Source organism: Thermobia domestica, chromosome 15 (assembly GCF_964235325.1).
Source record: "Thermobia domestica chromosome 15, izTheDome1.hap1.1, whole genome shotgun sequence".
In the NCBI taxonomy this organism is placed as follows: domain Eukaryota; kingdom Metazoa; phylum Arthropoda; class Insecta; order Zygentoma; family Lepismatidae; genus Thermobia; species Thermobia domestica.
Genome location: NC_137468.1, coordinates 5,836,241 through 5,852,333, shown reverse-complemented (window position 1 = coordinate 5,852,333; position 16,093 = coordinate 5,836,241). Strand labels below are relative to the sequence as shown.

The 16,093-nt window shown below is 38.6% G+C and overlaps 1 protein-coding gene across 2 annotated transcripts in view; it reads right to left on the bottom strand.

Moving 5' to 3' along the window:
* LOC145671810 (putative RNA-binding protein 46) overlaps nt 1-16,093 on the bottom strand; it is a 99,091-nt gene that overhangs the window by 59,756 nt on the left and 23,242 nt on the right. Inside the window, exon 1 of one of the 2 annotated variants that reach the window (XM_081741042.1) lies at nt 7,714-7,821. The exons of the other annotated variant lie outside the window; for it this stretch is intronic. Within the exon in view, the coding sequence (XP_081597168.1) occupies nt 7,714-7,743 (30 nt within the window). The 5' untranslated portion in view covers nt 7,744-7,821. Of the gene's footprint in view, nt 1-7,713; nt 7,822-16,093 lie in introns of those variants that run through there. 2 annotated transcript variants of the gene reach the window in all.

Genomic DNA, 16,093 nt, shown 5'->3' with positions numbered 1-16,093 from the left:
CACTGTAAACAAAGTTTGAGATGTATTTTCCGTCATTAGTTATTGTTTTCCGCGTATCTCTGAACCTCGTACCCCACTTGGAAACCACTGATTTATTTTTGTTTTACGTCCCACTCTTATGCCAAGCTAAAAGAGACGGGAATGATGAGAAATGACTGAAATGGTGGAATGAAGAAAGTGAGAGGAAACGGGAGAACCCCGAGAAAACCCACGCATACGGGTTTGTCTACCGCAAAGCTCACTTGGCGCGAGCTGGGATCGAACCAGGAACCCCATGCACCCGAGGTGGAAAACCACTGATGTAACACAAAGAAATCACATAAGAAATAGCAAAATCGATCAAGTGGTAACATACTGTATAGCAAACGTTGATTCCATAATGAAATTTCTGGTAATCTCTTCAGCAGAGACCAGCGGCCCTAATTTCTAGACACGTTTCAATCAAATATATCCAGAGCTTGGGATGTCCAAAATATCATTAGCTTGTAGGAGTTCTCTGCCTCGTACAGTCGGCACCCAACGTAGAAATTTGCATTTTGTGCTCGTGTTCGTGCGGACTCAGGCTCACTCACTATCAATGACAATGCCAGCCTTTAATTTCTTGAGGCGGAATCCAATGCCGTACCGTGGGAGGGGCGAGCGGAGCGACGGCCCCGTGCATCGAAGTAAGAGGGACGCAAAATTTGGGAGGTAAAAAGAAAAGATATATATAAAATGAAGGGGAAAAGTAATAAAAAGTGCTCAAAGTCAAGGAAAAGCAAGGTTTATTTTTGAAAATTTTCTTATGCTTCGCGCCAACCATGGTGGTGCTTCTCGGCTGGTCAATCGACCTCACTCATATATACGGGGACGCTGTCGTATACTCTCGCCCCGGACGCTGGTTTTCCACGACACACCACTGGAGGGGGCAAACGGACGGGTAGAAACATTTTAGGTGAGACATGTAGACTATTTTTATATAACGAAAAGATTAGTTTATATTCGACCAGAGGCGGCTCATAAGGAAATTCACAGTTTTATTGCTTCAAACTAAGAGAAGAAGGTTACCTAATATGATAATCAGTGGCGGCGTAAGGGCGGGGCGAGCGGTGCCCCCGCCCCGGGCCCCACTTTGTGGGGGCCCCCGGACTGTAGGTAAAAATAATTACTAAAGAAACTTGTTAGCATGAGCCTTACAAGGGCCGTCAAGTTTTATAATCCACACCTTTCCTAAAAGTAAACGCAATTAATTGTCAATCAGTATTACATCAAATAACAGATGAAATAACAGAAGTATCTGCCGAATAAAACTAATCAGTGCTGTATTTCCGTATAAACTAAACAAGCTATACTGAGAGCTTAGGGCTTCACTGTCTTGGGGACCCGCAAGGAAATTTTAAAAAACTGAATGTAGATTTAAAATAAATAAAATAAAAATTTTATTTTCTTGGGGGCCCCAAAGAAATTTGAAGAAAAAGGCTGAATGTAGGTGAAAAAATAATAAACGTTTCACTTTCTTGGGGCCCCTAAAAAATTAAAGAAAAAAGCTGAATGTAGGCGAAAAATAAATGAAATAAAAGTTTCACTCTCTTGGGGCCACAATGAAATTTAAAGGGAAAAACGTATGTGTAATACAATATGAATAAAATAAAAGTTTCAGTCTGTTCAACAACCTCAGAGAAATTTAAAGGAAAAAGCTGAGAATAGATTAAAATATAATAAAAGAAAAATCGAAGTATATTTTGCTGTTTTCATTCTAAGGTCTTATGATGCAAGTAATGGGCCCCGTTTGCTAGCCTGCTTCTAAAATATCACTGTTTACATATATTTATTTATTTATCAGTTTAAGGGAAGGCCACAAAGAAGTGATGAATGTACATAATGCTTTATTAGGGTACTAGCTTTCTGTTGCTAACGAAAAGCTCTTTGATACAGACGCTATAGTTCTGATTCACTTGTTTTACTTCTGCCTTGTTTCTTTTGTCCTTCACAAGTCTAATTTTCAGCGAGCGCAATCCTTTTCCTTAGCTGGTTTCCCCTTCTTTGCTTTTGTTTTTTGGCGGATTAATTTACACTTCAGCCCAGAAATTTAGAGTGAAGAAAATGTTCAATAAGAAAACAAATGTTCAAATATTCAAAAGGAAAAAATAATTTACGTGAATTATATGTTATACTATTTCCTTCTATATTTAGATGAAAATAAAATAGAACTATTCTTTTACTTTGCCAACTTTGTGCAGCAGCTACATGTTGAGAGCGAGGAAAGGCTAAAAGCATGTTGCTCTTATTTGGCTTCGTTCTACCCAAATGACCCGAATGCCGTAGAATTATTTCAGGATTGTAAGGATATAATCCGTTCACTAAGATGTGCTCAGAAAGTAAAGAAAAACTTAACTTTTCCCCACAAGGCATACTGAAATATGCTTTCAATGGGGCTTGAAGCTTACAAAAGTTTGGCAACCGCTCTTCAGATCACTGCCCGTATCTGTCGCATCACGTGAAAGGTCTTCCAGCAAAATGAAGCTGATACAATCATACTTGCTCTTCGAAATGAATCAAGAAAGATTCACGAATCTGGCCATTCTTTCTATGAAAATGAAATAAACATCTGCTTTGGATTTTTATAATATAGTTGAAACTTTCACAGCTACCAAAGCATGGAAGGTAGTATTCTGAATGCTGGTGGAATCGGCTAATAAGGTAGTGATACTGGTTCGAAAGTAGTTTCATGTTTCAACTTAAGACAACAAAATTACAAAAGTGCCAAAAGAATAATAAAAAGCCGTCAAAATCTGTCAATTGACTGGTGATGGGTGGTAATGAAAAGTACGTAGTAGATTCTACTGGTAGTAGAATTCTGAGCTCACATATTTAATCTATGATATATCCACAATTATTCAATGTATTCTTGTTTTCTTGATATAATATTTTCTAATACTAAGTGTGTTAGTAAGTGGTAATGGAAACAGTCATAAGTGACAGAATATAAATATGATTGAATTATAAAATACAAAGTAATTTAATCATAAATCAAGTGTGAAATCTGGAAACAATAGTAAACAAGAATTTTAGGAATGCCCCAAAAAAATGCATCAGAAGGTTGAGATCTAGGCCAATAATTAGTTTTTGGATCAGGGGTCACAAAATTTTTGAACGGGATTTTTTTTTTTTTTTTTTTTTTTTTTTTTTTTTTTTTTTTTTTTAACGGGACAAGTACACCATACTGAGTTTAAGTAATAGTTTGGGTTAGGATACACTATATGTAGTTTGCCAGATATAAGGCGTACAAGAAAATTTTTGAATGAAATATAACGAATCTTTTGATCCAGAAAGACAAGCTGGAGAGGAACATTCTAGTGCTTAACTGTTCATTGATATTTCGGCTAAAGCATTGGGACTAAATACAGGTAAATCGTATATTATCACTGCAGAGAAACCTAGTAAAAGACAAATGAAAAAGACACGCAAGAGAGAAATGTATTCTAGCCACTATTTACTAATAGTTCGGTTAAAAAAAAAAAAAAAAAGTGTTTAACTATCGTGCATGATCATTGGAGAGAAATCGAATGTTAAAGTGAATGGGGCTAATTGTAGGAGAAAAATCTAATCAAATAAAACCCATTTGGCGTAAACTCAGACAGATGAGAAACCATGAATAAAACTTAACCATATGAGAAATTGAACAGGAAAAACACCACAGGCGAGAACCGAGCAAGAAAATTCTAGAAATCTTAAGAGCTTTCATTAAAAATCGCATCGGTTAAATTATTTGCAATTTTTTCAATATCAGCTCATTGTTACATTTTGTGCGTAAATTTGTCTCTAAATGTATTATTAGGAGATTACTTCCACTATTAAATCTAATCACATTACACGTTTAAACTAGGATAGTACAGGATATGTGTAGGATGAATTATGGATTCTTTGTTGTTACGTTTTGTTTGTTCTTGAGATTATGTTATTTCTGGCGTGTGTTGTAGTTTCCTTTTCAATTGTATCTCTAATCTTTTTTTTTTTTTTTTTATCGTGTCCTTTGTTTAAAAATTAGGTCCTGTTTTATTTTTAGATACCAGCCTAAAGGCGATTCTGAACGTTATAAAAATATACAGGAATGCTGAATTTCACCCCCATTTATTTAATATATCCCAAGTTAAGGTGGTTTAAACACAAGCGCCAATGGGAAAGGGGGGAGGAGGAGTAAACAGGAAGAATGATTATGCAAATGAATGTCAAAAATAGCAGTGTATAAATCATGATTGTTCGAGAAGGGGCCCCGATCTACTTCGCTGGCCCCGGGCCCCAGTTTGTCTTACGCCGCCACTGATGATAATAGCTGTTTACAAGAATCAAGAATCAATGTAGCTATTCTCCTTAGATGAAGCGTTATTCTTTTTTTATCGATGTGACTTCCCTCATGAACCGCCTGTAAAACACCTACATTAAAATATATGTATGGAAGGGGAAGGGGGTAGTAGGAGCAGTCTGGCGAAGTCAGTGCTCCTTATCCTCGAATGAGGCACACGTTTATTAATCTCATAAGTACTACGTTATCTTAAGTTCACACTCGTTCGAACTAGGGTCGTTGCTATCTCCAACAAGACTCGCGCTCGCTAAGTATTCTGACTCACTACCTCAAAGGGCCTCGCACTCGGATTCTAATTCGGTATCCCTATAGCTATATAGGTTTCTCGCTCATTATTATTGAGCTGGAGCCGGGCTTCCAAACTTTGACATTTTAGCTATTAGGAAGCCTACACGTGTATTCTTTGTGCCCGTTTGGCACTGGCGGATCTTTCCTGGGGCCGGGGGGCCTAGGCCCCCCAGTTTTTTGAGTGACAAATGTAATTGAACCTATTATTTATATTTTTTGAAAGTTTATATTAAACTCATGACATACCTATCATTAGTCTGGGTTCTGGTTGCCCCTCCCCCAGTTTTTACCTTCTGTATCCGCCCCTCCGGTGCCTGGAGTCCCTGGTTCGATCCCAGCTCGCGCCGTGTGGACTTTGTGGTGGACAAACACCGTGCTCGTGGGTTTTCTCGGGGTTCTCCCGTTTTCTCCCACTTTCTTCATTCCATCATTTCACTCATTTCTCATTATCACCGTCTCCTTTAGCCTAACCGGCATAACCGTGGGACGTTAACTTTAAAGATTTAATTTCATTTCATTTTCTATATCCGCCTCTGCAGTTTGGGAACACTCATCTCTACCATAGGAGGTGATTCTAACGGGGAAAGCCCTTTTCCCCCTAAGTTAGTTTGGGCTCTCCATGGGTGTAATATATATATCTGACAATGAAATACATATAGCCAGTGGCGTATTTAGGATCTTGTTTCAGGGGGTATATAAACACGCGAAAGCAGGGAGCAATTGCCCACCTGAGTTTGAAAATTAAATAGCTTATTTTAATCGATTGTCTACTAATATACCAAGAAAAAACGTGAAATTCGTATATCAGTGGAGATCTACCCCCCCCTTCCCTCAGGAAAATCTGAAATGACGCTCCTGTAAACACACGTTGAATACTTGTAATCTTATTTCAACTTAACTGATTTCATTTTAGAAAAAAAAAAATGAATTATTCAGTTTTATCTGCGTACATTTTATCTGAAAGAAAATGTTGAGACAAGTTGAAGCTGAAATATACTGATCGCAGTTTTGACGGCAAGAATTGCAGACTGGTGAATCTTATGTGATATAATACACACAAAAATTTAGCAGTGAATCTAACCTTTTATTCTATTCATACAAGAAAAAGGAAGCATCTAATTTCCCTAATTTCCCGGGCTACTTATTCTCCTCTTGATTTCCTTTAATTCAAATATTTACTTTTCTTTATAACTAAACGATGTAAATATTTCTTTGCTGTAATAACTAGATCCGCGCAAGTTGGTGTGGAATATCAGTTTCGCTTATCAGCTCCTCTTAATTTTGGTGTTATTGACGACGATCGACTTGAAACACAACTAACAACGGTTGAAAGTATGATAGGAAAAAGCGAAAGAAAGTAACAACTAAGAAAATGAAACCGAAAAGCAGAATGGACGAAAGAAAGAAAAAAGAACACAGGTGCTACATGGAATGAAATTTAACAAATACAGTACAGTATTATTTCTGAACAAAGAGCATAAGAAAATGGAAAGTCAATTAGGGATGCCCACGAGACGAGTCGAGACAGGATTTTCCTGACAAAATTCGAGTCGAGACATCACTTTTACAGCACATTTTCGAGACGAGACAGCTACAAATCTTGTCCCGTGCGCATCCCTAAAGTCAATGAAGTTCTTAGAAATGGTAAGGATTATTGTTGTACGTGGAATGCGAAAAACCAATATATATATAAAATTTATTTATTTATTTATTTATTTCATGGGGGCTTTAGTCCGATAACCCCTAAATACGCCACTGTACATAGCCTACTTGAACAGATTCCTAAAGTTGAACAGAAATCGGCATCAGATATCTACACCCTTTTATTGTTTTTATTATCTCACCCGGGGAGCACGGTGGCTCCGTGCTATAGATCTCTGACCTCGGGTGTGTGGGGTCCCTGATTCGATCCCCGGATCCCGTTTCCTCCCACAATCTCATTCCACCGATTCCCTTGCCTTAGTCACCCGTCTCCCTTAGCTTAAATGGTATAATCGTGGGACGTTAAAGTGAGATAAGTTATTTCACTTCATTTCATAGTGCCTCACCACTTCCTCATCGCTAGTGTAGTGGCTAGCGTCCGCGCCTTTGGTCACAGAAATTTCCGGTAAGACAATAAGTTTGAAACCTGAATATATTACGATGATTCAGATTCTATCTTTTTCTGCTGACGCTCTCGTCGTTCCTGCGAGCGGTCCCGAGCTCGATTCCAGGTGGGGACACTCGGTCGAAAACTGTAACAGTTTTTTTCCACTCCAGCTATCTTGACTGAAGTTTTTCCTGGATTTCCCTCATTCACACCAGGCAAATGCTGGAATGGTACCTAACATAAGCGCCCAAGACCTCTTTCTTCCCTCCTTTTCATCGGATAGCGTGCTCGCTGAGGGATGCCATCTCTCATATACGTAAAATGAAATAAAATTCTTGAGTTTTACGTCCCACGATTATTCCGGCTAGGATAAAGAAGACGGTGACGATGAGAAATAAATGAAATGATGGAATGAAGAAAGTGGAAGGAAACGGGAGAAACCCGAGAAAACCCATGCACACGGTATATATCCGCCACAAAGTTCACTTGGCGTGAGCTGGGATCGAGCCAAGAACCCCACGCATTAGGGGTGAACCCTCTACCACTGAGCCACTGCGCCCCCGTCATATACGTGACAGGCTAAATGGTCTTAAGATGCCGACAGTCCAGAAATCTAATTCATATTTCTATCTGCGGTTAGCGTCCGCGCTTTTGGCATGGGATACCCGGGTTCAATTCCCGGCGGGAGTTCATGTGGTTCGAATTCCACGTTAATCAGTAGGTCCACGTCTCATATAGCCTCGCTGCTGAACGGGACGTTGAACTCAAAATCAACTCATATTTCTATTTCTTTTTTTTAAGTCCACGTCTCATGCAGTCTCGGTGCTAAGAAGAATGCTAAACTGGGATTCAACCAACTGCTCTCTCCTCCTCCAATTTCTTTGCTGTTCACGCCACTATTACACGATCTTTCTTCTTCTACTATTTCTTAAGGAAGTTAATTCTACCTTAATACTATAAAATTAAACAAAAAAAATATATATATATATTTTACCTGCATATCTTTCTGTAATTTACTCAACATCACTGGTTGACTTTTCACGACTGCACTCCACACACTCAGATATAGAACTGATCACTTGCATTTACGTCGTTTATATCAAGCGTTTTTCAAGTAACCTCAACTACAACGGAAAGCTTTTTTTCTTTCTTTCTAAGGACGTGAAGAATATTTGATTCGGCAGGCTCTTATAATAAATAACTTTCATTGTTTGAACTTCTTTGACAGTCCTTTGGCTTTCGCAAGTCGTGTGAAGTCTTTATCAGCATCCCCCACTCTTTTTTCGCCTTCTTTATTCTTCGGCTGTGTTTGTTGCTTATGATCAATGCTCATATTTCTGTATCACCCATTGTCACAACCCTTAGAAAAAAGGCGCCAGCACTTGCGGTAGACAAAATACGCAGCTGTTAGGATGATTAAAAAAAACAAAGGAAAATAAGTATTGTTTCTGTCTTTTTACAAGCCTCTGGAAGATTTTTTTTTATCACTAAAACATTATGTAGAGGTATATTAGAGCAAGTGTTGTCCACGTGAGGGGTTTCTCGCTGAATCTTGCGACTTATAATCACACCTAGCCTCATCAGTGGATTGGCGGAAAATCTAGTTCAAAAAAAAAAAAAAAAAAAAAGCGTTTGCAACGTACAGTATTTCAAAGGCAAGGGATATTTTGATACCACGTTCCCATACAAGGGCGCCGATTTCTTTGTAACTTTGAAGGCGGGGAGAAAAATGAAATGAAATCTTTTTGAGTTTTACGTCCCACGCTTATGCCGGTTAGGCTAAAGGAGACAGTGATGATGAGTAATGAATGAAATGGTGGAATGAAGAAAGTGGGAGGAAACGGGAGAACCCCGAGAAAACCCACACACACGGTGTTCGTCCACCACAAAGTTCATTTGGCGGGGACTGGAAATATTCATTTTTTTTAAGGATAAAGGTCTGAGATGGCTTATATGGAGATTTTAAGACAAATTGAATTCAAATTATGTCAACTATTGTATATTCATATAGCCTATTATATATTCATATATTATATAGGCCTATTCATATAGGAATTTTAGGAATGATCCAAAAAATGCATCAAAAGATTGCGATCTTGGCCAATAATTAGATTTTGTATGAGGGGCCAACATTTTTGAACGGTCCCTAAATCGAGCTTGGATCGAACCATGGACCCCATGCACCAGAAGTAAATACTCTATCACTGAGCAACTGCGGCTCCGACGATTCAGAATGAATTCACTCTCGAATGATTCCCTTCTCGAATAATTATTTCTCGCTATTTCTCGTCTTGTTCTGTAAATGTATGTACGTACGTCACGAAATGTCCACGATGGTGTGCTACAGGCGCACACACAGATTTTATTATTATTATTATTATATTATTGAAACGGGTCCAAAATTTTGGGGACTCCATACCGCAAAATACTAAGTAGGATATTACATATTGAACCGGTGTTATTTTACACTACACAATAAAAAAAGACAAGTAACTGTTAAGTGCTGCCACCTATATTTTTAGAAAAAATGATAGAACTATGCAGATTATTTTTTTTAATAAGGAAAGAAAGAGTACAAATAAAGTGTGAGATAAAAATCTTTCGCTGCATCAGCTATTTCTCTGCTAAACAAGTATAGTTTTAATTAAGAGGGAGACAGGCCGGTAGCCAGCCCAAAAATATGGGGGGGGGGTAGAGGTTAGGGGGGCCGACCCAACCATATTATAGTTCATTTGCAAGCCAACCATGAAAAATTTAGGAGCGGCACTGAAACTTTAGGGGGGGGCGGCCCATCCTAGCCCCCCATGGATACGGGCCTGGAGGGAGGGGGTCTGGGTTCGGTAGAACTCCCACGTGGGTGCGCCTCTAGTGTGATACAACAATACTTCAACCATATTTCTCATGAATTATGCAATGACTAACTAACTAACTCTATGGCCTATGGAACCCGGAGGTTCAATGCCGCGTTCCGTTCACAAAAGCTCTCCACTGACTTCTATCCTTAGCTAACTGCATCCAGTTTCTACTTTGTATTCCAATCTCTGCGAGATCCATCTTAATATTGTCCTCCCATCTGCGCCTAGGTCTTCCTAATGATCGTTTTCCTATGGGTCTACCAGTCAAGACTTTGAAAGCGTTTCTACTTTCTTCCATTCTAGCTACATGACCTGCCCACCTAAGCCTCCTACACTTGACGACCCTAACAATGTTGGGTAAACCGTATAAACTATGTAGTTCCTCGTTATGAAGCTTCCGCCATTCCCCATTCTCGTTCCTCTTGGGTCCGAATATTCTTCTCAGGATCCTGTTCTCAAATACTTTCAGTCTATGTTCTTCCCTCAGAGTAAGCGACCATGTTTCGCAACCATACAAAACAATAGGCATGATTATCGTTTTATATATTTTAAGCTTCAAATTCCTCGACAGAATTCGCGACGACAAGAGATTTTGAACCGAATAGTAACACGAATACCCTGCTTTTAGTCGACATTTAATTTCTTCGTGAATATGATTTTCGTCTGTTAATATTGATCCTAAATATTTGAAAGTATCATTGCCATGCAATGACAAAAATCATATTTATTATGAAGTATTTTATGCAATGACTTTCGTGCGTTGATAAACACTTTATTGTGTTCATCACAATCCCTTTATCAATTTATAGTTTTTATACTATATATTATTTCATACTAAAATAGTATTTTGATATCTAAGACTTGTCTTAGCTAATGTTGTCCAAGGGCGCCGATTCTGGAGGACGAGGGGGCTCGAGTTCCCCCCCCCAAAAAAAAACTCATGTAGTTCCCCTTATTGTATTTGTAAATTTACAATATTTGGCATAATTTGAAAGCAATTTGTCTTAAAATCCTCATATATGCTTTCTGCATCTGAATACCCCCCCTCCCAAATTTACAGAGAAATCGCCGCCCTTGGTGTTGTCCACGGTACTCGTGAAATTTCTTGTGTCGTCACGATTTTCCTTTCGAAACGAAAATGATCACATTCCTCATCTCGTCTCGAATTTAGAAATGTACTTCTCTGCTCTACCCTCGTCTCAGTGCCGGATCTAGCCCAGGGCTGCTGTCTAGGTAGGTCCCCGAGTTTTCTGAGTGACAAAAATAATTTTTAACCAATTATTTCTATATTTTTGAAAGTTCATAGTAAATTCATGATATACCTATCATTGTCTGGGTTCTGGCTGGCCTTCCCACTTTTTACCTCTCCTAGATCCACCACTGCCCGCAGGGGCGGATCCAGGACCGATTTCTGGGGGGGGGGCGGTGGGTTGTCATACTGCTACTTTTAAGGGCTCCAAACTTTGGAATGAGTTTTATTTATATATAAAAAGTAAGAATATTTTCGTCTTCTGGGGGAAGGGCGATCGCCCCGATCGCCCCCCCCCCCTGGATCCGCCCCTGACTGCCCGACTCGTTGTTAAGATGAGAAATTTCTTATCTCGTGGGAAACACTCAATACTATACTCTTTAGAGACTGCTCTTCATTTTGCACTGTAGCTATAGTGGACAAAATTCTGAAATTTAGTAAACTTCTTTCCTCAGTTCACCTTCTTTGTAGCGTGTGAAACATAAGTATACAGCATAATTCTTTCGTTTGCAGTGCTGGATTTAGAAAGTAAAAACTAGGAAGGGGGGAAACAGAACCCAGACTATGATAGGTATATCATAAGTTTACTATAAACTTTCAAAAATATATAAATAATTGCGTAAATTGTCCTTATTACTTAATAAACTGGGGGGCTAGGCCCCCGGTCTCACAAACATAAGTGAATGAAGTTACTGTCTTTTATGCTAACGTATCAATGGCCAGCCCCCGTTTTAAACATGCCCCCATTCACTTGATATTGCGGATCCAGGTAAATAGCAACGTTGCATTTTCATTTAACATTGGGCACATAAAGAGTGTACAGCCGAAACGGCTCGTTAATAACAAGTTATCCTATGCCAGAGGACTTTTGAGACACCCTGTATAATATACAAGTTCACCTCAGAAATCAGATTCATCTACCGCAATATGTCTCATATATATATATATATATATATATATATATATATATATATATATATATATATATATATATGGAAACGGTCTTACCCGTCCCCCCTCCTCCCAATGCTAAAGACAGATTTGCGCCGATGGTCTAAAGGAGATGATAATGTAACGTAAAAATAGGAATTCCATTTCCTGTTGTATTAGTCGTTTTAGCTTGTTTGTTTGGTTATTTATTCTTGTATTACTCTTTTTTGTTTGTTGGAATCAAGACTGGCGCAAATGTTCTCCAGACGTTTTTTTATTATTATTTTTATTGTTTCTATGATTATCGTAATTATCAGTAACTAACATGCGAACTCTAACATTCCAGCATGTATGGAACTTGTTAACGAGTTCTGCATAAGGTGTACAAGAAGATAACATTGTTTTGGTGTATGAGATTGCGATATCTTCAATTTGTTTTCCCAAACACAACCTTCTGTGTGTGTGTGGAGGGAATAAAGTTTCTGTTGTGGTTATAAGACGAGTTTGTACACGTTCAGGGCCGGATCTTGAATCCTGCGAACTACGCTTTCGCAGAAGGCACCAGTTGAAGAGGGCGCCAAATTGGAAAAGGAATTTTGTACTAAAATGCAATAATACACTGAGCAAGGCTAGGTGATATATGTAACAAAATACACAATCACGTAACAGTTTCGACACAAAAACTGTATGCCACTCATTCTAGCTTTGGAACTTCTTGTATAAACAAGGTGACCAGACGTCCCGTTTTAACTTGGACAGTCCCTTATTTTCAACCGTTGTCCCGGTTTTTTCTGATTCTCAAACGGGACGCCTAAATGTCCCGTTTTAAAGCAAACATGACCCAGGTGTCCCGTACTTATTCAAAATATAAATGGTCAATGCTAATTGTACACTCTTCCGTACCAACACTCATTGGGAAGGTTCAGTCGTGCCTAGAACTTCTGAATATTCAAATGAGAATTGAGTGTTCTGTGGTTCAAGTGGGAATTGAGTGGGAATTCTGAGTGTTGAAGTAGTTAAAAGTATTGTTGGGTAGTACTTAAGTTAGAAACGCTGTGTTATCATTCTTACTTGTGTATTTTGTAAATTGAAAACACTGCTGAGTCCCAAAATGCAATGTGGAAGTCACCTCCCCCTCTGTCGCTGATTCGTATGCGTCCCGTTTTTGAAAGTAAAAGTTCTGGTCACCTTGTGTATAAAATAACAGACAAATTCTGACCAAAGCAAAGATAATGTGTCTGATGAAGGCAAAGTTAATTTGCCGAAACTGTAACGCTATTATTTATTAGTTAATATATGCTTTGGTCAGAATTTGTCTGTTATTTTATACAAAAACTGTGTCTTGATCAGACTTTCAGAGAAGGAGTGGAAGTCTAATGAAGACACAGTTATTGTATCGAAACTGTTATGCGATTGTGTGTTTTGTTACATATATCACAGTGTATTATTTATTAGTACAGTATCTTATTTTACAACTATTTGACACGGAAATCGCATGCAGGGCTGGATTTAGGAGGGGGTGCAAAGGTGCACGTGCATCCCCCCTCCTTTGTTGTAAATATACACTACTTAAAGTGAGAACTTAGAAGTGAGTTTTGCAAAATCAATAGTTTCAGTCAATTTTCTGCAGGTTGAACGAAAAGGATTCATCGAAAATGAAATGAATTTTTTTAGTTTTACGTCCCACGGTTATGCCGGTTAGGCTAAAGGAGACAGTGATTATGAGTAATGAATGAAATGGTGGAATGAAGAAAGTGGGAGGAAACGGGAGAACCCGGAGAAAACCCACGCACACGGTGTTTGTCCACCACAAAGTTCACTTGGCGAGGGCTGGGATCGAACTCGGGGTCCCAAGCACCAGAAAGGATTCATCGAGAGCAAACACTTAACATTTCCAGGACAACTCCTCATTCACACCACAAATAAAGGCATTTAAAACCTTAAATTTTTATTCAAATATACTGGCAGTTATTTGGTGCACTCCCCCTTAGAAAATCCTGGATCCGGCCCTGATCGCATGCAGTATTTTTCTGAGCAACGCAAGTCTTCTTGCCAAGAAAAGGGTTAAAGAGGTTAAAAAGAAGATTTTACGAATATGAATAAAATGTAGCGAAATTTAGCTTTTCACTAGATGTTATATTAAGCACTATGGCAGGACAACTTAAGACAGCGGTATACTTTCCACAATCGCACCATATAATAAAATACAAATGTAACAGACTCTTCATTCCTCTCCCAACAACCCTCGCCATCTTGCTAGAGAATATCATTGCCAAATATGTATTTGAAATGGGAATGTATCAGCAAACAAATGGAAGTCAACTGCATGTGTTGATTATGGATAGGGTAACATTACCACAATAAAAAGAAATGTTTTCGAGGGTGCTCCGCCTTGTCATAAGGATGTCCTCGCACAGTACTTCGGATGAAATTAACATTATCCAAGTTCAAACGACTAAGTTTTTATTGTCATTGGTCCAGGTGGAAAGCGAATATTAAAAAAAGACAGACACAATCACTGCCCACTGCTTAATGCTCACTCTGTTGATGTCTATTAGTCCATTTGTCATTCGTCAACATTTTCGTTTCTATCCTGGGTTGTTTTATTTTTGTGGGGTGTTGATTTTCAGTTTAGTGTCTCTTTTAGCAGCGAGGCTATAAGAAACCGTGACCTACAGTTTACCGTGGAATCCAAACCACATGAGCTCCATGCGGGAATCGAACCCGCGTCTTCCTACCGACAGGCGCGTTTGGCAACCCCTTAGCCACGAGAGAGCTCTTGTTTTTGTTTTTCGTACAATTTTGCTAGTTATTTGTGTATCTTTTTTTAAAAACAGTACTTATTTTTGTGTATAAGAAGTTAAAAAATTATAATATATATATATTGGTTAATCCTTTGGAATTCATAATGTAAATATCTTTTCGAAATTCATGGTTTATTTTAAAGGTTCTATATTATTATCTACATCAACCACTAACCAAATGAGTTCTTTTGCTGTAGAGAAGCGAAACAAAGTCTGCTTTATCAATTTAAAGCAAAATTTTGAAAAAAGTCCAAAATTTCCCAAGCAAAAATGCGAAGCAGAAAAACCGAGTTTTTTTTTTCAAAAAGCCGGTTTTTTCCGAGCCCTTGCATCTCTACTTAAGAGTAATTCGAACTCTTAACTGGAACCTGGTGCCTCAAACCACTTTTTTTTCTGATTTACCGAAAGCATCTCCGTAACTTGTATCTATTATACTCAGTTATACTCGTTTTACAGTTATTTCCAGTAACCTTAAACGACAGGGACACAAATACAGATACATTAAGGACATTTAAAATTTCGAAGGCTCTCCCACCTGGAATCGACCCCGGAACCCCGACCTGATGGGTGAGGTACCTGGTTCGTTCCCACGGCAAGTAAACTTGAGGTGAACAACTCGTGCTCGTGCGTTTTCTCGAGACACATCCTTTTCCTCCCACTTTCTCATTCCACCACTTCGTCTATCATAATTCGCTTGCTTTAATCATGGTCTCCCTCAATCTAACAGATATAATCGTAGGATATTAAACGCAAAGATTTCATTTCATTTCATTTTCAAAAGGTTAACCGAATCCAAACCGAACTAAAAAAAAAGTTGTATTTTCTATTGCTGATTAACATGTTTTCACAAAAATATATATAAAGAAAAATATGCAGTATCGTAATTCCATTCAAAAATGCAACAGCAGATTCATAACACCTTAACTTAAAACAAAACCATTACATATATTTCGGAACTTCTCCAAAATATGTATGGATATTCTGAAAAAAGGCAATATAGTGTCTGTTTCCAAATAGGTATGCGCACGAGACGAGTCGAGACAGGATTTTCCTGACAAAATTCGAGTCGAGACACGGCTCTTCCAATAGAGAAATATACATTTTTCGAGTCGAGACGTCACTTTTACAGCACATTTTCGAGACGAGACAGCCACAAATCTTGTCTCGTGCGCATCCCTATTTCCAAACAAAACTGAACCAAATTACGGTTCGGTTTCTGAAATAAACCGACACATTCTTTTCAACTTTCAATCGAACCCAAAGCGGTTAACCACGTTTTAGAACACGGCTAGTGGCTAGGCTGTAGTTGATGTTTCTATCAGGGTTGTTTTGTTTAAAACAAATGATTAGCAGGGGTGCCCACAAAGGGGGGGGCTATGACGCAAACTGCGTCATTGAAATATTTGGGGGGTTAAAAATCTATATAAATATGTTTGAGGGGGTGTAAAAATTAATCGAAAATATTTTTTTTCATGGAAGAACACCTACGGATAGACAATTGAGGGGGGTGCGTCATGGACATGGTGGGAGGAGCAC